The following is a 23,416-nucleotide window of genomic DNA, read 5'->3' as shown; positions in this document are numbered from 1 at the left end:
AGGCGTGGGCTAGGAGGACGGGCTTGGTTTCATAGTCATGGCCCTGGGAGCAGCCGGCCGTTCACCCTCCTGGTTATTTGGAACTTGATTTACAGGTTTGTTGTGGTTCTTGGGTGCACAGGTGATTTTATTGCTTCGATAAAACATTGAAAACCAATTATGGAAAAGTGGCAGTCAGCAGCAACCCTGGACATGAGACCCACTATTTTACAACTTTAGACCTATCTTACATGTTTCCCCACTTCCCAGGCACATAGTTGGCAAGTCCAATTACTGGGGCACAGAATGTGCCCCCCTAGGTGTGACATGCTTGAAAAATCCCAGGAGACCTGTTGTCTGCAGACAGCTGCCTTTAATCTGCATCTGCTGCTGAGTGGGGTGGGTCTGCTTGGTGGTCTTCCCAGCCTGCTCCGGTCCAGCTCAGGCTGCTGAGAGCTGGGCTTTGAGTTCAAGGGTTATGAGCTCCTTATAGGGCAGTTGCCACTCCTGGGGAGAGGATGCCCAGGATGGCCAAGGGACCTTACAGCTGACCCTGGCTCTGTGCCCAGTGACTTCACAGACTCGTGAGACTTGAAAAGTGAATCACCAGGGTTCTTGCAGCTACTCACCTGGAGCCCCCGCTTTGTCCTTGAGGGTTACACTTTTTAAAGTCACGGGGTTCGTCTCTTCGTTCGGGGCTTGTCACATGGAGGGAGAGTGGGGGTCGCTCAAGGGCTAGTGTGGTGACCCCTGGGGCAGAGTGGCCGTCGTCCTCCCAGAGGATGCCTTGGGAGCTGCGGATTGGAAACGGGTCTCGGGAGGTGGCAGCCGAGGGGCTCCCAGCGCTGCGCACCAGCTCTTGATGAATGCCCCTCTGGGGACCTGCCAATGCACAGGATGCCAGGGCGTCTCACACCTGGACACCAGCTGGTCCCCAAGCCAGTACCCAGGCCTTTGACCCTCCAGTCTCTCCACTCTCTCATGTGAGGCTGGGCCTCTGGGGAAATGCAGGAGGTAGGATACAGGAAACAAGTCCTACATCTTCCTGAAAATAGAAGCAGAGCCTGTGTCCTTGGCTGCTGGACTGTGGAGCCATGTCCAGCCAGGCACTTCCTGGTGGTGTCCCGTGATGGGCCTCTTAAGCCCAGTACCTCACCTCACTGCCCAGCTTCAGACCTCTGTCATGAGAAGCCTTTGCTTCCAGGGGTATCATTGCTGGTTCAGGTAGGGGACGTTTCACTTGGGGAACCTGAGTGGGTTCCCAGGGACTTTTGTGGGCGACCAGAATCAAACCTTCAACCAGGGTTGCGAGTGATGGGGGCAGCCGCAGGCTCTCTGGAACCTCACCCAATGTGTGAGGTGCTGAGGAACATTTTCAAACGGCAAAATCCCATTCTTGTTTTTATTTTAAGTGCCCTTTCTAAAGGGAAAAGTCTTTCACATTTCTCTGAATGAGATGGTGCCTCCCACTAGTCTAGGCACCTGCTTCCCCCTGGAAGATGCCCAGACACCCACATATCACACAGGTGTGAGCTCACACTGGGTGAACAGCAAGCCCGTGGGGCCAGAGCGTGGTCCAGGCTGGAGCAGCAGGTGTGCATGGCTGCTGGGGACCTGGGGACCAGGGAGTCTCATCTGGGGACCGTGACCTGCTATGATGCATGACCTGCCATCGATGGCTGTCCTATGTCAGATGTCCAGCTCACTCTGCAGCAAAGACCAGAGCCGGCAGCTTGACTGAGGAACAGCCTACCAGGTCCCTCAGTGGTCATCTCGGCCCTTCATGAGGCCGGCGAGACCAGACCCTCTGAAGCCCTTCTCCCCGCCAGCTATGTCGACTGGTTCCCGCGCCTCCCAGAGCGGGTGTGTATTCAAAGTTGAGAAGAGCCTAGCTCGGGAGCCCTCTTGCAGTCCAGGCCCTGGTGCCTGACGCACGCGGGGCAGCTGGGCCGTCACTGCAGCTGGCTTCCTTCCTGCCTGGTCTTCACCTGAGAAAGTGTGGGTGGCACCTGCACTAGCTGAGCATGTGCACGGGGGCGGCCACTTCGTGACTCGACCAGCATGAGTGTACGGCCACTTGCTGTTTGGCCAGCTCCTGCCTTGGCCGGGCCTGGGTCAGGGTGTGTTCAGTCGTTTCCGCTGGGCGAGGCTTGACGCAGACACAGCATGGTGGTGACCTCCCTGAGGTCCCCAGCGGTGGGCCGGGCTCTGCCTGCAGACCCCCACATGCCTGTAGGTTGGCGTGCCCACCTGTGGAGTGGGGGTGACAAAGGCCCAGAGGGGGAGGGCACCTCTGGAACAAGCTGACCCTGCACTTCAGGAACAGATAGGGGCTCATCTGGGAAAGTGAGACGAGGGGAGTGTTTTTCAAAAGGTCGCATTAAAATTCCAAGTCCTCTGGTGGCTGGGCCTTGGAGAAGGTTCTTCTGAGTCCACTCTGGGACCTGGCGGTCTCTGCTGCCTCACGGGAGAAAGCCTGGGGCCAGATCCCATTCCTGCAGCCTCTGCCCCTCACCCCACAGGGGTCTCGCCCCAGAGCCCTCCAGCCGCTGAGGGGAGGTGGTCCTGATCTCTCCTGCTCTCCCACCGGCTGGGACTGGCTTCCAGCGAATTCAGTAGCAAAGCGCAGGTCACTGCCCTGCTGTCTTCGGTCCAAGCTCACTGTGGGCTCCCACGGCCTCTGCCCTGCCCCTTCTCAGTGTGTCCATTAGCTTTGCCGGGTAGCAGATGGCTCTAAAATGCAGGCAGTGAGCTGGACTGCACCTCGCACGGGCCTTCAGTCAGCCCAGGCAGCTTAGAGGGTGACGTCTAAGATTCCAGCAGGGCTCAGCCTCAGAGGTGGCACCGACCACATCAACTCAAGTGACCAGACCAGCACCCTGCCAGGGTGGGGAGTTGCTGAGACCCAGGGAGAAGGACCCTGGGTGCATGGAGGTGGGAGTCCCAGCCCCTGCAGAACAGCGCTGCGGGACAGCAGAGGCACCCTGCTGTAAGGAGGCAGGGGCAAACCCCAAGGCCAGGACTGAGTCCAGCTGCTCGTCCCTTATCCCTCCCCAGGTGCCACCGTCTCCGCACTGTGGGAGGGAGGCTGGGGTGTTTGAGGAGGTCATGGTCACCTGCTGCAGCAGCCTGCCTCTTCCGGAGCTCACGTCCCTTCTGCCATGTGGGAGCAGGGACCTTCACACACTCCATCGCAGGAGCAGCTGGGCTCCCTCAGTGTGGCGGGCTGATTTCAGCTGGCCTTGCAGGTGGTACTGGAGTGTTGTTGGCACAGGACGCCGAGGCCTGGAGTCCTGGCGTCCCTGGCCTAAGAAAGAGTACAGGGATCAGTTAGCGCGCGTCCGCCACGAAGGCAGAAATGGAAAGGTAGCCAAGATGTGCGCACCCAGCTGCTTGAGAGTCAGGCTAGGGGACCTCACCAGTTCCAGGCCACCCTGGACAGCTTTAAAAGACTGGGGTGTGGCCCCACCCAGGGCAACAGAACAGAGGCCCAGCATTGACTTTCTTGGTGTGGATGGCAGAGGCCCCCCCGGGCTGGAGAGCCTTCTGGGGTGTCAAACGAGACTTGTAAGGGGAGGAGCCAGAGAAGAATCAGGAGCACATGACAAGTCTGAATGTTACTGAGTCTCCAAAATCAGGCTTGGCGCAAGCCTCCCTGGAGCACCTCCCAGGAGCACCGCTGGACACGCGCCTGGCAGAAAAGGCTTATTGCAGCAGCGAGGAAACTAAGCTGAATTCTGATGGCAGTGGCTACCTTAAAACAGCACCACGTCCCAGCGACAAGCGCTGTTCCGAGTCACCTCCAAGCCCCAGGGTGAGGGGCGAGGCAGCCTCGGTCACTTTCCAGACCCTGTGCTGTGGTTTGCGTCACAGGTCTGGCGTTCAGAAGTTCCGCGGCGTGGTTAGACATGTCAGCCAGGCAAGGGAGGCCTCTCAGCTAGATGGCCTGGCCACCTGTGTTCCCTGCGCCTGCCTGTTCTGGGGCTGCTCAGAGCTGAGTCCCACGTGAGGGCTCATTTCTGTCCACGTCATTATCTGGACCCCAGTCTGGCCCCAGTCCTGTTTTCTGGGCTGTTTTGTGAAACCCAAGCCTCTGAAGTACCCCCTTGCCCTCCCCAGCTCAGGGTCTGTCAGGCCTTCAGAAGTTGGGGTGCTGTACCTTGCCGAGGAGGGTCGGTCCCGTCAGGCTAGATTCCAAGAAGAGGCTGTTGAATTAAGGAGCCTTGCAAAACTTAAGGAAAACGTAAGACGTTGGGGAACATGATTGGGCCTCCTGAGGGCATCTGCAGGGTACAAGCGCGGCTGACCGTCAGGCTTCATGCAGCCGTCTCTTCTCCCCACCTCGACTGTGAGAGGCTGGGAGATGTACTGGCTGCCTCCTGTCTCCCAGGGTCGCTCTCAGGGTTGGTGCTGGCAAAGCATTTAATCTGTGACCGCTTCCTGCCGGGTATACAGCACCTTGTGGTTGGTACTCGTTGTCTCTGGGTCCTGTGAGGGCTGTCTGAGCCTCCTTTCCAGAAGAATCCAGGTACTTCATCCAGAGCCAGCTGTCAAGGATGGCGTGGGGCCAGTACCCTAAGAATTCCAAGTTCCTTGAGCCCACTGACGCTCCTCCCTGGATTCCACCTGCTGGACCGTCCTCCGACTTGGAGTGGCAATTGTTTCACTAGTTCAGCTGCTTCTGCTGCTCCTTCTCCGTGTGGGGCCCTCAGGGCACTCAGGTGTATGGCCAGCTTTGTCTTTGCAGAGCTGCAGCCTCTGCTTCCATGTCAAACATTAGATTTGACCATTTTTTCCTTGCTGTACTGAAACACCTGAGGCAGGCTAACTTTTTAAAGAAAAGATGCTTATTTAACTCAAAGTTTTTGGAGGCTGAAAATCCACAGTGGGGCAGCCCCATGGATCCAGCCTCTGGCGAAGACTGAACACCAGATGGCATCAGAGTGGAAGCATTTGCAGGAGCAGATGACAGCACTGCAAAATAAGGAGCCAGAGAGGTTAGGGACCAGGCTCGACCTCTTCATAACAGCCTCTGCAGAGAGCTGATGGATTCTACCAGAACAATCTCAAGCCCTTCCAGGGACACTGACCCCTGACCAAAGGACCGCCTACTACCCCCAACTCTTAACATGCCACATTGAGAACCACACTACGGTGTGAGAACACTTGGGAGATGCACTAAGACCACCTCCGACTTGACCTCAGGGGCTGCTTTGCCTTGGGGTGAACCTGAGATTCTCAGTCCCTGAAGCAACATCATGCCCTGAGGGCAGCTTGGCTCCCACCTGCAAGCAACAGAAACCAGTTCTGAACACTTTTCTAAATGGCATTGTTTTTTCTTCTTGGTCACTTGTCCAAGTGACCAAGAGGACAGGACAGTGGGCCTCAGAAGCACTGCAGGGTGCCAGGTGGGGTGTTGCACACCTGTGATCCCAGCCACACGGGAAACGGAGGCAGGAAGATCAGAACAAGAAACGACTGGAGTGCAGCCCCGTGCTGGAGCACCCTGGGTAATCCCAGCACACGCAACACACACCCAACATCACTGCGCATGCCGTGTGGCAGGGTCAACCAGGAGAGCTTGTCCTGTTTGCCCTCAGTCTTAAACCAGGTGGCCGACTCCAGCCCTGCCAGCCCGTGTTCAGTCTCTAAAAGGAGATCTGGTTTTTTTCCAGCTATGGTGGCGCCATGGCTGGGTGACCAGAAAGCCACCAGTCCTCCTGCAGACCGCTTGGGGTCTGTGAGCATTTGGACTTGGCCTTCCCACATGACTGGTCACTGTTAGTGAATCCCCAGCGACCTGCCTGGCAGTGCCCTGCTTTCCCGACTCTCAGTTCACGTTATTTATGTGTGGCTTCAGCTCCAAGCAGTTTCAGGCCTGGGGACAAACAGCAGCCTGGCCTCAAGCTGTCCTTAGAGTGTTCCAGACTGGAGCGTAGCCCCTGCTGTTTAGAGGCAAGCCTGAAACCAGGCAGTAACTGACGACAGGGGAGTCACCGGCCCTCGTCCTGGGGAGGGGAGGTGGTAAACAGCTACTTGCTTGGAGGGTGGCAGAGTGCAAGGCACCCTCGCTGAGGTATGTCTAAGGGGTGCGGGGCCCCCTTGGCCTCCGCTCCTGACTGGGAACAGGAACCATGACAGCATCACAGGTCCTTGTCAATCTTGGGGTAGACATAAGCAGAAAAGCCCTTAACCTGATCCCCGGTTCGAACTCCTCCTGGAACGCTGTGCCTCGTTGAACATTGTGCGGTGGATTCTTCCGCCCAATCCCTCTGGCTGTGGAAGGAACAGACCAGTCCCCAGGAGGTGCGACCTGAGTGTACATCGCACTTCCCGGAGTCTGACGGAGGCGTGTTCCATCTTACTGTATTCGAACCTTACTCTGAAATGTGTCCATTACATCCTAATGTGTTTAAAATGGTTTAATTTGTCTAAACCATCAAAAGGCCGTGAGGTCACACGGGAGGCCTGTTCGCAGCTTCTCTCTGGTACTACATGAGGTTCCCTAGGACCCTCTGCCTCAGCCTCTGGCAAGACTGTGGAGACAGCAGGTAGGGGAGGGGGCTGCACTGAAGTCCAGGTTTCCCAGGGCACAGTGACAGGTTCCCTGCCCTCTGTGCCGGGATCTCAGTGGCCTCCCCAGCAGCCCTGCCCTGGCTTCTTGGTTCCGCTCTACCTCGTGCAGGAGGTACCCCACTCCCACCTCTGCTCAGCCTGGGGCCGTCTCGGCACCAAACCCCTATGCTTCCCTGTTCCCACCTCACAGTGAAGATCTTGCAGCAGGCACTTAAGCATTGCACTTGGGTCAGGTGGCCCAAGGGTCAGGAGAACCACAGGCAGATTTCACGGAAAAGAAAAGCAGCCAGTGCTGGGCAGGGAGCTGATCGCTAGGCAACCTGGAGTTTGTTACCCAGGTAACGGATCTGTGCACTGGTGCTGTGGATGGGCATCTTGTGACGATGGCACTCAGCCCTCCAGATAGCTCGCGTGACCCTGGGTTCTTGCTTTGTGCCTGATGTCATTTTGCCACATGGCCCCTTGTTAATTAACGACCTGAACTTGTGAACGGGCACTCTGTCCCATGACCCATCCTGCCTGCACTCCTGAAAGTCAGGGGGCGGTTCTCACCCACCTGGTCTGGACTCCGGGCTCCTCAGCCCTCCCCACTCTGGAGCTTGGTCATCTCACCACTCTTAGCATCAGGGGGGTTCAGGGGTGTGCACTCAGCTGCAGAGGAGGGCAGGGCCGGGCCGGGCCGCCTCTGGGTGTGGGGGCTGTTCTCACTTCCCTCTGGGCCCCTGAGGGAACCAGCGTCACCTGTGCCTGAGGTCAGAGCATTGAGGGCCCCAACCTGTGGATTAAGACACCAGGAACGTGAGCCACAGGCAGCGGCAGCCTTGGTGCCCTGCACGGTGCCCCCTCACTCCTGCCCTGCCATCCCCTAGGTGCAGGAGCACGTTGGCACTTGGGTTCCCTCGGGTGCCCTGTTTCGGGGGTCAAGGTCTTAGGCCGCAGGCACAGCCGAGTACATGTGCACCCCGCATCAGCATCAGGGGTCTGGCTGCCCCTCGGGCTAGAGTGGAAGGAGGCTGGGTGCAAATTGGGTCCACCTGGTGGTACGCCGTGCCCCACTGCCCACCCTCTCTCCTGTGGTCAGGACAAGTCTTTCCTCTGCTGTGGGTTCAAAGAGACAGTTGTCACTAGGTTCGCCACTCTGCACCAGGGTAGCACATGTACAGTGGTGGCAAGGGCCCGCGGAGATGGCGGACCCACTCGGGGCGAGGTCATGTCCTCTGGGCTCCTTACTGTGGGGTACCCTTAGCTGCATAATGAGCCCAGGTGCTACAGGGGGGCCCACCTGTCCCAGCTCCCGTGAGGCGGCCATTTCAGGGACTGCTGAGAGCCCCCTAGGATGGGCTAGGCAGGCCACACAGGTGAGTATTCTTGGGCAGCGGGTTCCTGCCTTTGGTGTCTGGAGCCTGTGCTGCTGCCTTATGGTCACATGGAGGCCAAGTGGTCCCAGACAGCCCATGTCCCATGCAGGATGCGGGGAGCTCAGTAGAGCTGGTGACCTGTGGGACCTAAGGCAGAGCAGAGCAGGCCATGGACCGATGGGAACAGCAGTGGACCTGGGCTGTTCTCAATGCCCGGGACACTGGAAAGCCTCAGAGACCCACAGCGCTGCCTGTGGATTCCTAGTCCGTGCCCACTGCTAGGTAGGCACTGCCCCTTCCTGGCTTCGCACTGTTGCAGCCTGGGTTCTCACATGTCCAGGTTCTGGGTCCTCTGTCTCCACACCTGGGTAGATGGTCAGGCGGGGAGACCAAGGACAAGGCGCAGGAGCTTGAAGCTGGTGGTGGAGGCTAGGGACAGTGCTGCCTCCCTCTCGATGTGGCTCCAGAGCTGCGGGTCCAGCTGCACAGAATGGCTGAGGAAGTCACCCGGGCCCCAGACTGCACCTGGGGGGCCTGGTGGCTGTCCACCCTGCCTGCGTGTCTGGGGGCATGCCACATGGCAGAGAGCAGGTAGAGGCCTTGCTGCCGCCCTGCCGAAGGTCTAGAAGCCACCACACTGGTGGGCACAGAACAGCTGCCTGCACGAGGGCATTAAAGGGAGAAGGGACCAGGCGAACGCTGTGCCCCACCCCCGTTTCTGCTTGCCCTGGAGCCCTTCAAGAAGTTTGCCTTGAGTCCCCCGGCCTCCTGCCTCCCATACGTCCTCCCCCTTGGACGGTCTCCTCACTAGGGCAGAGACAGGACGAGGCTGCCCAGGGCACCTCTCCCCCCGAGAGGTCCCCAGGAAGATCCCTCGGAGTGCAGGCACTTCATTCATTCCCTCCAATTTCATTTTATGTCATCGTGTTTGTTTTGAGGTGCAGTTGGTAGCTGTGCACTTGGGGCCTTGGGGCCTTGGCTGTGGGCTAGTGGCAGGCAGGAACCCTTGGAGTCCCTCTGCACAGTGGCAGTTGGCAGCAGCCCACACAGACTCGCTCCTTAGTGGCCACTGGGTTAGCTCCCTGTGAGGTCACATAATGCCCAGGTCCCCTCCTCACCTGCAGCCAGCAGGTGCTCCCTCTAGGGCTCAGGTGAACTGAGCTTGTCCTGGAGCCTCGTGGGGTTCTGTAGAACAGCCCTGTGGTTGTGTGGAGAGGAGCCCCAGGCTCCCTAACCAGGTGTGGCCCTGCCAGACCTGGCTGCTTTCTGCTGCCCTGGTCCTGATGGTCAGCGTCCTGTTCACCCACCATTCGCCACTCTCTCCTCACAGGTATCCGCCCCCAGATCATGAACGGCCCCCTGCACCCCCGCCCCTTGGTGGCATTGCTGGATGGCAGAGACTGCACCGTGGAGATGCCCATCCTGAAGGACCTGGCCACTGTGGCCTTCTGCGATGCACAGTCCACTCAGGAGATCCACGAGAAGGTGGGCCATGCTCGTCCTGCTCACTGTTGCTCTCGAGTACCCACCATGGGCTTCCCCGACATCCTTTGCCCCTTGACGTGCGGGTGCCCCGTGGCTGGGGCTCCGACCTGTGTCCCGCCTCCCTCTGTAGGTGTTAAACGAGGCCGTGGGCGCTATGATGTACCACACCATCACCCTCACCAGGGAAGACCTGGAGAAGTTCAAGGCCCTGCGGGTGATCGTGAGGATTGGCAGTGGCTATGACAACGTGGATATCAAGGCTGCGGGCGAGCTCGGTGAGTTCACAGCTGGCACAGCTGGCAAAGGGGCTGGTTTCAAGGAGTTTCTGAAGTGCCTCATTGGCTCCACTTCCACACACCTCAGACACCAGGGCCCCTGCCCCGAGGGTCTGGAAGGACCAAGACCGGAGGCTCCCATGGACCCCGGTAAAGGGAAAGGCCCTGGGCCTCAGGTCTTTTCCACCCAAGGGTGGAGCTCATCCTCTCTGGGAGCAGCCCTGGCAGGCCACGGCCCAGGTCAACGCCAAAGCAGGTAGACCACTGCCTAGCAGCCTCTACCCAGTCACGACAACAGCACCAGAGGCAACCGGGGCAGCCCAAAGGCAGGCCCTCTGTTTGAGGCAAACCAACCCTGCATCCCCTGCCTAGTGGGCACACAGGGCCCCATATTTGTGAGGCTGCTAAAGAATAAGACGGAAGGGCTAGCATCTCAGGCCTGAATGACCCCAAACGCCAACCTGGGCTGACAACCTAGTGGGTCGGGGTCCTGAGACCTCGTCCCCATCAGCAAGGCCCCAGGGGTCAGCTGTTTCCCTGCCTGAGCTGGAGCACCCCACGTGCCTGACGCTTGAGAGCAGCCTGTCACATTTCCACCAAGGAAGCCCTGGTGGGGGTGTGTCTTAATGGTCAGTCCCCTGGCTCACACTGAGGGCAGCATCCAGACACTGGGGGCACAGAGCGAGGCGTGTGGCCCTCCTGGGGCTGCTCCGCAGGCAAAGTCCAGGGAAGAGGCAGAAGACGGTCCTTCCCCGCATCCTACCTGCAGCCACTCAGGAAGGGGGAAAGGGACCACACCAGCTCCAGTTGCCCTCAGGGTCCTCCAAGTGGCCGCTCACCTGTCCCTGCTGCCCAGCGTTTGCTCCCTCCTGGGCCCAGCTTCTGAGCCGGGCCTGGCAGCACAGCAGCTCGGGCGGCTGGGAGACTTCAGAGTAAGTCAGCTGAACACTTGACCTCTCCCTTTGGCCGGCACCAGTAAGGGTGTTGGTGTTTAGAAGCGGATGTTCTCCGCGCTCTCCAAGCAGAATGCCCAGCCTGAAGGAGGACGGGTCACGGTCACAGGGCCATGGCCCTCAGCTCTGGCGCATCGGCTGCTCTCAATGCCGGGCCTCCTTCACCCACCAGCCGCTCCTTTCTGGGGAGAAGTGGGAGGTTGAGGCTAAACTTTCCTTCTCTCCAACTGCAGAAGATGTAAGAGCAGATGGACTGGGTTCAGGAAGGAACCTCAAATCCAAGACCACCAGCGAGGTGGGCCCAGGTCAGGGGGTGTTAGTCCCAGAGTCCTGGGACTCTCAGAAGCCACCCAGGGACTATCGCTTCATAAAACATAAAAGGAAAAAACATGGTGGCGTTTTCACTGACCCTGGACTGCCCTGACAAGGGACCCGTCCAGGGCATCTGCTGGGAGTGTGTGTCTCTGTCTCTCTCCCCCCCCCTCCCTTCCCCCTCCCCTCCCCCTCCCTCTTCCCTCCCCCTCCCCCCCTCTTCCTCCCCCTCCCCCCCTCTTCCCTCCCCCCTCTTCCCTCCCCCCCTCTTCCCTCCCCCTCCTCTTCCCTCCCCCTCCTCTTCCCTCCCCCTCCTCTTCCCTCCCCCTCCCCCCCCCCCCGTCTCTCTCTCTCTCTCTCTCTCAATATCATTTTAGTTGTAGATGGACACAATACCTTTGTGCGTGTGTGTGTGGTGCTGGGAATTGAACCCAGAGCCTTGTGCATGTGAGGCAAGCACTCTACCAACTGAGCTATCTGCCCAGCCCCCTACCTTTATTTTATTTGTTTATCGTTATGTGGTGCCGGGGATCGAACCCAGTGCCTCATGCGTGCTCGGCAAGTGCTTACCACTGAGCCACATCCCAGCCCTGCTGGGACTTTCTGAAGGGCGGTTTTCAGAGGTGAATTCTGGAGAAGAACTAGCTTCCATCCAAACGCTCTTTCATCTGAGCACTTTTCCCCAGTCACGTGGTCACCAGCCCCTTGGTGGCAGGAACGGCAGGTGGCTGCCCGCAAACCCTCCTCCTCACGGGACTTCTGTCCTGCCCAGAGAGTAGCCCTGCACCGTGAGGAGGCAGCACACCCTCCAGGCTTGTGTGAAGCCTGCAGTAACCACAAGATAGTCCAGCCATCAGCCCCAGAATACGAGTCTGCCCTTCACGTGAAGGGCAGAACAAGGCTCAGGAAACCCCTTTCGGCCCTGTTGCTGCATGATAATGGCACCTATAGCGGCCAGAGGAGTCGCCCACGTTCCTCGCCAGGAACCAGCAGACAGAAGCAGGGCAGTGTGGGCGGAGGGCCCTGCTGTGCAGGCCGCTTCAGCCAATGCATTTGTCTGTTTCTAATCCCATTTGGGCCGCGGCAGGAAGAGCAGCTTGGCTCTTGGGGACCACTTCCGGGACTTAGGCTCCCACAAGCCTCAGAGGCTGGGAGCCCATCCCTGTGGGGCTGGAGCCATACTTCTGTGGCATTTGGGTGATTATCCTGAGAGACCATGTCCATGGAACTTTGAGCATGGCTGAGGATTTCCACTTTGAGACTAATGAAGGCTGTGGCATTGCCTGGCAGGTCCTGGTGCCATTGGGTAGAGTGACTCCTCATTCCTCCTCTCATTGTTGACACCCTTGCCCATCCACACGTGCTCCCAGGTCTGGGCTCTGCCTCTCCACATGGGCACAGGAGTCAAGGAGCTAAATTCCCACATTTAAAGTCTGCACCCTGCCCTTGTGGTTCCTTTATCACATATGGACCTGCACTCTGCATCACCTTCCACCTGACTCTAGCCCCTCCCCTCAGGAGTGAAAATTGTCCCACTACCAAAAGGTTTTTAAACTTCTAGCATCTGCCTCAGTCTGCCCAGACACTAATAATAACATAACTTACGATTGAACTGACGTTCTGCCCTGAGTCATGGCAAATGTGCTGGACCTGTGTTCACAAGATGACCAACCTCCAGCTCATGGAAGAGATGGGCAGCCTCCATCCCAGTCAAAAAGGAAGTCCCTTGGCAGGTGCCCTCAGTAGTCAGGTGGGCTGAATGAGTTGTGCATGCAGGGTAACTTCCCTCTCTGAGCTGTCTGTCTTCCTGAGGGTCGTTTATCAGAGTGGACCTTGGAACAACCCTCATGGCGGGGCCTGGGGGCAGCAACACAACTGCTAGAAAGATAGTTCTCAGCACTATTGGTCTTATTTCCTGTCTAATAGCAATTCCTGTCTCCTGCCCCAGTCTTAAGAGGGTAGAACAGTTCAGGGCCACCTTAAAACTGGCCCCACCTAACTGCCTGGGGAACGTGACTTTCCTAAAAGTCTAAACCTGAGATCAAGAGGGAGCCCACATGCGTGTGCCCCTGCTCAGAAAGCTGCGTAACTGGCAGACCCAGGCAGACCCACAGTCCTGGTTAGGCCCTCAACTGGGGTCTGGTCTCTGCCCATCTGCACCCTTCTCCAAAATGCCTTCCTGTCAAGGAAGGTAAAGGCCAAAGCCCTTCCTGCATAGACTTGGGTTTCTCACTCTCCGTGACTGCATGCTGATACTCTTGGCCAGAGTATAGGGACAGGAAAAGCAGGTCTGTCTCCTCAGTGCTTTCTACCAGAGCAGGACAGGGACCAGGGTCTGTAGAAAAGTACATGACTGGAATCGGACATGGAGTCGCTTTATTAAGCTACAAATAACATGTTTTCAGCTCTTAAAATACCATAAAATAAAAAGCCAATCTCCGTGACCCAACCTGGCCCCATGAGGAAAACCCCAGGACTCTGGTTGAGGAGTCAGTCCTCTAGGTCCCTACCCTCAAAGTCTTGCCAGCGTGGGGTGGAAGCATCTACTGACCATGCTGCTCTAGGGCGGCCAGGACCACATGACAAGACGATGTTTGAGGAAGCCAACCCTCCCTCCCTGTTCCCTTGCCAGGAACCTACTCTCTCAGCGGTGTGGGCCGGGAGCCCTGGGACTCCCCTACGTAACCTAGGGTCTTCTCACCTCTGGGCCTCGCCCTTGTCCTTTTCAGGGATTGCTGTGTGCAACATCCCATCTGCAGCTGTGGAAGAGACGGCCGATTCCACTATCTGCCATATCCTCAATCTGTACCGGCGCAACACATGGCTGTACCAGGCGCTGCGGGAAGGCACACGGGTACAGAGTGTGGAACAGATTCGCGAGGTGGCTTCAGGAGCAGCTCGAATCCGTGGGGAGACACTGGGCCTCATCGGCTTTGGTGCGTGCCCAACTCACAGACCGTCCTGCCCCCATGGAGCCAGGGATTCCCTGTTCTCCAAGAGTTCATACCCACAATAGTGGCAACTGAGCAGTGTTTGCTTGCTGTAGGCAGGGCGGGGCCAAGTTGCATGGGGTGGGAGGTCTGAGGTCAGAAGCAATATGGAGAAAATGCAGGTAAGCCCTAGACTTGTAAGACAGGGTCTGCACTATTGCTCAGGATGATGAAGCAGGGTAGCATTTCCACCGGTGGGCTGCAGGATGGGACTGGGTGTGTTAACTTTCCCTGAGGGCAGGTGGGGGTACACCAGGGCCATCGTGGACAATGATCAGTCCTGGGGAACTAGAAGCAGGCTGGTGGTTGAGTGGTGGCCTGGGTTCTGTGGGTCTTGGATGCTAGACTGAGGTGGCAGCTGGTTGTCACTGAAAGATTCCAGCCAGAGGGTGGCATAGGTTGTCTGTCAGCCTGGAAGTTCCCCTCAGAGGAGCTGGAAGCCATCTTCCTGGACCTTTCTATTGCCTTGGAGACCAACAAGCAGGCCCTGGGAGGTTCTCCAGCAGACATGGTAGAGGGACAAGGAGAAGGGGAGCCATGGTTTGAAGCAGCCAGATGCGGTCACACAGGGGCTCAAGTAGGGACACACCCCATCCCCAGCTCATGGTGCACATGGGAAGGCCTCAGCTGACCCCCAAATCCCAGCCCCAACACTTACCAGCTCATAGCCTTGAGGTTTCCTGGTCTGTAAACAGATGGGGTGGGATGCACTGCTTGAGACTCGAGGAAGGCTTGAGAAACATGAGGGACAGGTAAACTTCCAGAATATCCCCCAATCGCTGAGCCTTTAGCTCAGAGCTCCATGCTTCTAGATGATTGGCTCAGAGCCTGTGATGACCCTGATGCCCTCTTGCCCCACAAGCCTCACTGGAGATCTGGTAGCTAAAGTGAGGCAGAGGTTGCTGGGTGCGTTTGGAATCCTCCATTGCTAAGCCCCTCCCGCGGCCCGGCGTAGACTCCAGCAGGCCTGCAGAGCCTGGCGGGGCCGCGGCGCAACCTCCCACAGCTCTCCTACCAGGCGCTCCTTGCTGGGGTCATTTCTTTGGCCATGTGCCCTTGTCTTCCCATTTTCAAAGGCCCTTTGAGCCCCCTCAGTATACCGAGACCACCCTTTTGCTTCAGTCCTGCTTTCTCTGACCATAAGGTAGCTACTGCCATCTTCCTGGATCCCAGACACAAGTTCATTGTCTATCTGTAGCCTTCCAGGATAAGAGTGAGGGGACAGAAGGAGGGACAGTTGTGGGCTACCCCACCACTGGTGCAGCCACCCTGTTAGGGACCAAAAGGCTGAACCTGGGAGTGTCCACAGGAGTCTGCAAGACCCTGAAAGAAAAGGCAACTACTGGTAGCAATGCTTTAAAAAAGAAAAGAAATTAAACAAGAGGCCCAGACACTTAGCTTCTTTCCTACAAGGACTGAGTTTGGATAATTAGGTCTTTCATCAGAAAATCTCACAGAAAAAAGTAGAAGCTGGTAAATCCGTGGGCGTTTGTGAACATACGAAAAAGGAAGCTGCTGGGAACTAATACCCAGCCGCCTCCTATATAAATCTGCTTTTCCACCAGCTCCCAGCGAGAGCCACAGCCTCAGATCAAAGTAGGCAGGAGTTGGAGGGTGGCTAAGGATGGCCGTCGGGGGTGGGGGAGGCATTCACCCTGTTGAATGTGGACTCCCACCAGCCACGCCACGGGGTCACTACGGCATGTCTGAAGTGTGTCCCAGAGGGTCCTTCTGGCACAGGTGCTACACTTCCCAGTACCTTGCCCCAGCCCTGCGCCTCTGTCCCTGTGCTGGGGGCACAACTCTAGTTCCCCAGTCACCACGTCCACGTGGTAAAATGACGAGCGATGACTTGCTGGATTATGGCCCACTGGCAGCCATCCATTTTAACCCTTTGCCTCCCAACCATGGCGGCATCTCCTCCTCAGCCTACCCAGTTAGATGGGGCTGTAGCACATTGCCCTTCAAAGACCCACTTCCTGTTTGGAAATGCACGTCTTCCCTCTTGCTTTCTCCCTGCCTGCATATTTGAAAATAGTTTCGAGATAAATTTTATTGTCACCCTAAGTGAGCCCTAAGCATCACGCAAACCATTTTATTTTCAGGCTGCAAACTGCTCTGGGAAGCAGAAGATATGTTTAGGGATCCACGGGTTTATGACCACTGGGGAGCAGGGGAGACTTTCTTGCCTGCTAGGTGACATACTCTAGAATGCATGGAGTCCAGGCTGTGGGACAGGTCCAGGCCTGGCAGACACATGCCCTGCCTCAGTGAGTTCTACAGCCAATTTGTGTGCTCAAGCTGGATGCAATGGTCAGTTTTGACCCTTATACTCCTGGTGGGAGCAAACCCAAAGGCAATTAGGCTGGAGAACAAATGTTCCCTGATGGATAGTGAGAGCAAGAAAGTAATAATGATAAGAAGCCTCCTGTGCAAATAAGAAATGGAGAGGTAAACAAGAATGGGAGCCTCCTAGTGACAGGTGGAGCATGTGTGGTTCCTTAAAACACTGAATTGGGTATGGGTTAGGAAATGTCCTTTAAAAAAATTCCTGCTATGTGGGCAAATATAAGCAGCACCATGGCCTTGACCAAGAACACCCATCTCCACCTTGACTCTGGTGGCCTCTGGGGGGATGCTGGCTTGGATGCCACTATATTTTGGGTGCAGTCCTTTTGTCATCAGCTAGCAGTAAGGATGGTGACCTCAGGTTCAACCTAAGAAGTAATGAGGTAGCAGGTTGGGACAACACATAGTTAGTGCCCCCAGGAGACCTTACTCACCTGGACCTTCTGTCTCTGCACAGGTCGCACAGGGCAGGCGGTTGCTGTTCGAGCCAAGGCCTTTGGATTCAGCGTCATATTTTATGACCCCTACTTGCAGGATGGGATAGAGCGGTCCCTGGGCGTGCAGAGGGTCTACACCCTGCAGGACTTGCTGTATCAGAGCGACTGTGTCTCCTTGCACTGCAATCTCAACGAACATAACCACCACCTCATCAATGACTTTACTATAAAGCAGGTAATTTTGAAACAGATGTCCTCAGACCCTGGACACTTCTGTCCAAAGGGAGCCACACCTGCCTTGGGCACCAGAAGGGATGGGAAATGATTCTTGGACACGCTGGTGAACCAAGGACCCTGGGACAAATCAGTGCTTGTGGTGGTGGGGTGCATGGGATGGCCAGGAGCTAGCCCGGGACCCAGCCAGCCTCCAGCCACCCTTCAGGCAGGTCTTAGTCTCTAAAAGAAAAAGGCAGGTGAGTGGCCACATGTCCAACCTTCTGACCTTGTGGCCCTCTGACAGGATCAGCAGAACCTGACCCCTGGCCCTCATCTATCTCCAAGACTTCCCATTCCTGTCCTTGAACTGCAGCTTTCATTAAACCCTGATTCTTGAACCCGCAGCAGCAGCAAGACATAACCAGCTTCTCTTTCCTCCCACAGATGAGGCAAGGGGCATTCCTTGTTAATGCAGCCCGCGGTGGCCTGGTGGACGAGAAGGCATTGGCACAGGCCCTCAAGGAGGGCAGGATACGAGGGGCAGCTCTCGATGTGCATGAATCAGAGCCCTTTAGGTGGGTATGTGGCCCGCCTGACTCCTGCCAAGAGTCTGCAGGGACCAGACCTGACCCCCCTACACTTTTAATATGAGGCACTTTCCCAGAAATGTTTTTGGGTAGGAAATTCTGGAGATGCTTAAAGTCTGTCTTCTAAAGACTGTAATGTTCTCATTAATAGTGAAAGAGCCAAAAGATCCCCAAAGGTCATCCGAAAAGGCAGAGTTGGAAACACGGTGCTCGTTTGGAGCTGTCGACAGGTCACTTCTGGCATTCCTTCTGCTTGGAGGAAGGCGACCCTCAATAGAATTGGCCTTTCTTTTTTGTCTGATCCACCCATTCTTACGTAAACTGTTATAAATCCCAGCCCCTATGAAATGCACCACAGAACACGCCCATTGGAGCTACAGTTACCACTCCACATGGTCCAGAGTTCACAGTTGACATATGGTCACCGGATCTACCTTTTCCCATTTATTGAGTTCCTTTACATTTGTCTAGCTTTGCTCAGGGTCCTTTGAAAGATGCACCAAATCTCATCTGTACTCCCCACACGGCCTGGTATAGTGAACAAGCATCACTAGAGATGAGAGAGGCAGCTGCCACCGAGATCCGCCGAGCAATCACAGGTGAGACCTCTGCACCTCCACGCCAGCTGCAGCCCAGCTGGTTGAAAGGAGAAAACAGCCACACAGCGGATGGCCTAATGGCCACAGGTGGCTGCAGAATTCATTTTTAGGGTCAAGTAAATTAAATTTTGTGAGTTAGGTTCACATAAATCCTGAATGAAATTTCAGAGAGGAAGTTCATTCCCTCTAGTCTCAGCCAGTATATGTTATAAACTGCAGAAGGTTGACCCCCAGAGGCAGTAGGGAGGTTCATTTTCTGTTCCAGCCGAAAGCTCTTCCTCTGTACTGCAAGCCTTCCAAGTAATATTGAACTCACTGTGACCTTGGTGTATGCATGCATGTATATACGAACTCTCTGCGCATGCACATGAATATGATTAATTGTAACCCTCTTAACTCTAGGTCGCATCCCAGAAAGCTTAAGAAACTGTGTCAACAAGGAATTCTTTGTCACATCAGCTCCTTGGTCAGTAATAGACCAGCAAGCAATTCATCCCGAGCTCAATGGTGCCACATACAGGTGAGAAGAGAAACTGAATTTGTCTTGAGCTACTAGCATTGTGCCCTTGGGGACAAAAGGAGGCAAGAAAAGCCCAAATTTGCAGTGAGTTCAGTAATAAAAAAAAAATCAGCCTTTCAAGTGGGAATTGTGTACATTATCCTCTCACTTTTTTGGTGCCTGATTTCCATGTAATAAACACAACTTCAAGGAAACCATTTAAAACTGGAATTATGAAGGGCAACAAACAACTCATGTTTTAAGAGTGTAAGGGGCTAGGGTAATAGCTGTAGCATGCAGGTTAATTACCCAGGTTGGATGACCACCATGCCAGGAAACACCCTTCCTTCTGAAGGCTCTGTAAAATTGTCTAAAAACTCAGAGTTCCAGAGTTTCTAGAAGGAAAACTGTCAAGGGGGAAAGGTCTGTGATTTTTTAATTTTAATTTAAATCTTGTATCCAAGGGAAGCATTTTTGCAAGAGAATGTGAAAATCAACTAAGGACAATGACCTTTTCTACACAAAGATAGCCCAAATAATAGGTAGAATATATACAATTTGGGCTAGGTGCATACCTATAATCCCAGTGACAAAAGGATTGCAAGTTTAAGGCCCACCTCAGTAACTTAACCAGAGCCCTTCAAAATTAAAAAAGGCTGGCGATGTAGCTAGTCAAGTGTCCCTGGGTTCTAGCTCCAGTATTGTGGGGTTGGGAGAGAATGCACGCAGTTTGGGTAAACAGTGTGACTACTAGGGTGGATAGAAACAAGAATCCCTGAAGGGAACAGTAGTGTCGTGCTACCCCTCCCAACCCCCAATTATTGCAGGATTCTAGCGAAATACAAGAACCGGTGCGCACAGGAGGAGCTGCAGCCTTCCCTAACCCAGGGCTCCCCACCCTAGGCAGTACTCACATTCGGGGCCAAGTAATAATCTCAGAGGAGTCATTCATTCGGTACATGGTAGTGTTCAGCAGCCTCCAGGGCCTCCGCTCACTAATGCCAGGAGCCCCTCCTACTCTCATCTCTGACAACTGAAAGTCTCTCCCAGACACTGCTGCATGTCAGATGGCTGGGTATAGTTCATGTAATGAAGGCTCTTTACATTCCACTCAGTCCCAACTTTGCCTCATAAGCACCTTGAAGTATCATCGCTTACGCCAATCTCAGAACGACAATCACACTCATTCACGTTGGTGGTTAACCCTGAAGGGCTCTGCTGTATTCCTTCAGACAGGTCAAGGTTCTGAAAAACTACTATAGGTGCGCTGAAGGCCCAGAGCTCAAAAGGATTCTACCAATCAAAGCCCTGGAGAGACCCTGGGGATTCTTAGCAGTTTTAGTTCGTAGCCAGGGGCTGGGGCAGGCTTGCGACAAAGGGTCTGACAACTTTGCAAGTGGGACAATCATTCTGAAGCACGTGTCCCATAAGTATGTTTAAATATATTGTCACATTTGTGCCTAAGAACAGTGTGTTCTGTAGGAGGCTAATGCAGCATGTCCTCACACAGACGTGTCCGTGTCCTGCCTGCAATGTAACATGAGCCCCTACCTTGGCATGCATAAGATGGCAGGCACTGAGACAACAGCAGGTTACCAGTTCCCCATTGCTGCCCCAGCCCATAGAATAGCAGCTTAGAGTTTGGGCTGCTATTAAAATGATCAGTGGCTTATAAACCACAAATTTCTCATAGTTCTGGAAGCTCCAAGTGCCAGGACAAGGTGCCAACAGGCTAGGGTCCCGGTGAGGGTTGCTTTCTGGTTGTAGGTTGCTGAACTCTCACATAGCTCTCTGGCTGCCCATGTGCTACGTGAGATGACTGTGGTACTTATCCTTCGCATAGGGAGGAGTCCTCCCAAAGGTTCTAAATCCTAATACCATCGCTCTGGGGATTAGGATTTGAACAGAAGGCTCTGGGAAAGAAACAGTCTATTAACAGCCACACTTGATTTTCTAAGAGTACTTCCTAGTCTGTCGGCAAATCACGAAATCAGCCTCACTAGTGAATACTTTCTGAAGTCAGCCAGAAAATGGAGACTGTTGGGTCATAACACTCACCAACATTAATTATACCTTTGTTGTCAAAAAGCCACAAAATTTTTTTTTCTTTTCCCAGTGAACTAGGTCTCCCCTCGCTTTGCGGGGAGAGAGGACAACAAATTTTCCTGTAATAATTGAAGGGCCAAGAGCTTAGGACTCTGTCAGACTTATAAGTCCCCCTTTCCATATGCTCCATAGGTATCCACCGGGCATAGTAGGCGTGGCTCCGGGAGGACTTCCTGCAGCCATGGAAGGGATCATCCCTGGAGGCATCCCGGTGACTCACAACCTCCCCACGGTGGCACACCCTTCCCAAGCTCCCTCTCCCAACCAGCCTACAAAACATGGGGACAATCGAGAGCACCCCAACGAGCAATAGCAGAGAATGCTGAAAGGTAATCATTCAGATAAACTGGGACCAAGAGACAGTGAAAGTGGATGAACTAAAAGAAAAGGAATTTGACAGTCTTTTTAACTGACCTGGGACATATGCATCGTTGGTGTTGCGGTGTTAAAAGCTACAAGAGTTAGAAAACTGAAGATGTCGTCTGCTCACAGAAGCGCTGAAAGACTAGGACGTGATTTATTAACGACCAACTTCTGTTATTGTGTGTTAAGTTTTTCATCTGTGCATCAAATCACAAAGAATAAATAGAGCTTTTTCCTTTATCAGTTCCTTGGGCACAGCAGGTCCTGAGCACCTTGCTCTAGAATGTTGCATCAAGAGTTCCAAAACAAACATCAAAATAAAAAATATTAAGAGGAAATCCCCATGTTATGACTCTAGTCCCTTTGGTCTACAGGGGCTTGTCACCTCTTTTTGCTAATAGGAAGACAATTGCTACAAAATGGGGAAAAAACTGTTTGCCTGTGTTAGACACCTGCACGCATAGGACTGAAGACAGTACAGGCTCCTGTACAGAAGTGTCTCCCTTGCAGCTGAACTGCATACCGAGTGGGCAAGTTGGTTGTAAGTTCAGTTGTACCCTCTGATGACGCAAAAAAAAAAAAAAAAAAAAAAAAGAAAAAAGAAAAAAGTATTAAGTTTCACAAGCTGTTTGTACTCAAATATATTTTCTCAGTTTCAGATCCTCAGCTATTTTATTGAGTGGAAAGTCTTGAACTGCTAAGGGTTCAAGAATAATGTTGCATTTCCTTATGTCTCAGGAAACACTTTTTATGGTAACTTGTCAGATTGTCTATGAACAAACCCACTTTTTTAGACATTGATAAATTCTTTTCTTCACGTGATATTTTATACAAGAACACTTCAGATGTGTTATTAGATGTGACTGATTTTAACAAATCCTATTAGATTTGTATCAACTAGTTACATGTTCTATTCATAGTCTTTTGTGAATCATTGCCTTTTTGTTTAAAAAGATGGCCTATTTTGAGCCTTTGTATAGGTACATTCCTGTTTTTGTGACAAAAAAAAAAAAAAAAAAAAAAAAACTTTAACCTGTCCCAAAAGGAAAAATGGCTATCAGAAGTATGTTTTGTTTTAGTGTGAGTTACCGTTACTGTACTTGTTTATTGTAAAGGTGGACATTTAGCGTTCAGTGCAGTTTTCAATAAAAATTAATTAAAATTTCTGCTAAGTTCTGAAATTCAAGTACATCTCACCAATATAAAAGTTCTCTACTTGAGATGTTCAGAGGTAATTGTTAGCCAATTACCAACTCTTGTTACTCCAAGGTTCTATCTGCCTATTCCATAACTAGATTCAAAAATGCTGACAATTACCTCATGTGATACAGCACTTAAATGAAAGAGCAAGACTTCGCACAAGTCCATCATTCTCAAATCATGCTCTCCTTAAGATGAAACAGTGCATTGGAATGAAGTCAGTTCCAGAAACAAGCTGGTCAACTTCGTGAATTTTGCTCTTAATTGACCCAAAAGTAGAATTAACTGGTTCATGCATGCCAATAACCCAAGAACTGATATTTACAAAGAAGTGTCACAAAATAATTAACATCAGCCATTATCCACATTAAGTTCATTTAACATCTTCCTTTTAAAATAACATCAAATCTTCTGCATTAGTAAGATATAGTCCCACAATTCCAGTGTCAAACTTACTCTGAGCTTTTCTTATCCTTCCCTTCGAGTTAGAAAACTTTGTTTTAGCTGCACTCCGCTCAAACCCAGGGCCTTGCTCTACCACTCAAAGTCACAACCCAAAACAAGCTTCCCTGGCCTTCTGTTCCCACTCAGGTAGGTGGTGGCTCCATCCCTACTCTACAATGAAACTTTACATTAAAACAAACTCCCATGGGAGACAGTTACTTGACCTATTATCTCAGGAAGCAGGAAGGTAGTTTGCCATTGTCTTCATAACCATTTACACCAAACAGATGATGAAATGCACAAGAAAGCCTCAACCACTTGTGCACAGAAGTTATTTTACCTTCACATATTCAGACTGGGACATGAGACTACGAGTCAAAAATAGAAAAAGGCAGGTGAATTCATGGTGTGCCTGGGTTTTGTTTAATTAGATCTCAGTTGCTCAAACAGTTCTTTGGAAATGATTATATATATAAATTGACTCCAAAGAAGAACAACAGATAAGAACAGAAGACACCATACTGAATTTATCCTAGAAAAAAGAACCATAAGGTTAAGTCCACACAGTTCAGGCATTATTACCCCACAGTCAACCTAAAGACATTTATATCTGTTCTTTGCCAAAGGACTGTATACTCTGTCTTAGGATAATTATGGCTGTTTAGTAGTTCAAGAGCTTAACACAGCA

At 53.4% G+C, this 23,416-nt stretch overlaps 1 protein-coding gene across 4 annotated transcripts in view; it reads left to right on the top strand.

The window, feature by feature from the left end:
• Nucleotides 1–22,250, top strand: part of Ctbp2 (C-terminal binding protein 2) — a 142,661-nt gene extending 120,411 nt beyond the window's left edge. For all 4 annotated transcript variants that reach the window (XM_047554469.1, XM_047554470.1, XM_047554471.1 and 1 more), the window contains 8 exons: nt 9,244–9,398; nt 9,529–9,673; nt 13,668–13,874; nt 16,735–16,949; nt 17,375–17,505; nt 17,989–18,116; nt 18,519–18,636; nt 20,854–22,250. In XM_047554469.1, coding sequence (XP_047410425.1) covers nt 9,244–9,398; nt 9,529–9,673; nt 13,668–13,874; nt 16,735–16,949; nt 17,375–17,505; nt 17,989–18,116; nt 18,519–18,636; nt 20,854–21,034 — 1,280 coding nt within the window. In that variant the 3' untranslated portion in view covers nt 21,035–22,250. The remainder of the gene's footprint in view (nt 1–9,243; nt 9,399–9,528; nt 9,674–13,667; nt 13,875–16,734; nt 16,950–17,374; nt 17,506–17,988; nt 18,117–18,518; nt 18,637–20,853) is intronic.
• Nucleotides 22,251–23,416: the final 1,166 nt, after the last annotated feature.

Source organism: Sciurus carolinensis, chromosome 5 (genome assembly GCF_902686445.1).
Source record: "Sciurus carolinensis chromosome 5, mSciCar1.2, whole genome shotgun sequence".
NCBI lineage: Eukaryota > Metazoa > Chordata > Mammalia > Rodentia > Sciuridae > Sciurus > Sciurus carolinensis.
The sequence above is the reverse complement of the archived record's forward strand: the minus strand, read 5'-3'. Positions and strand labels throughout refer to the sequence as shown.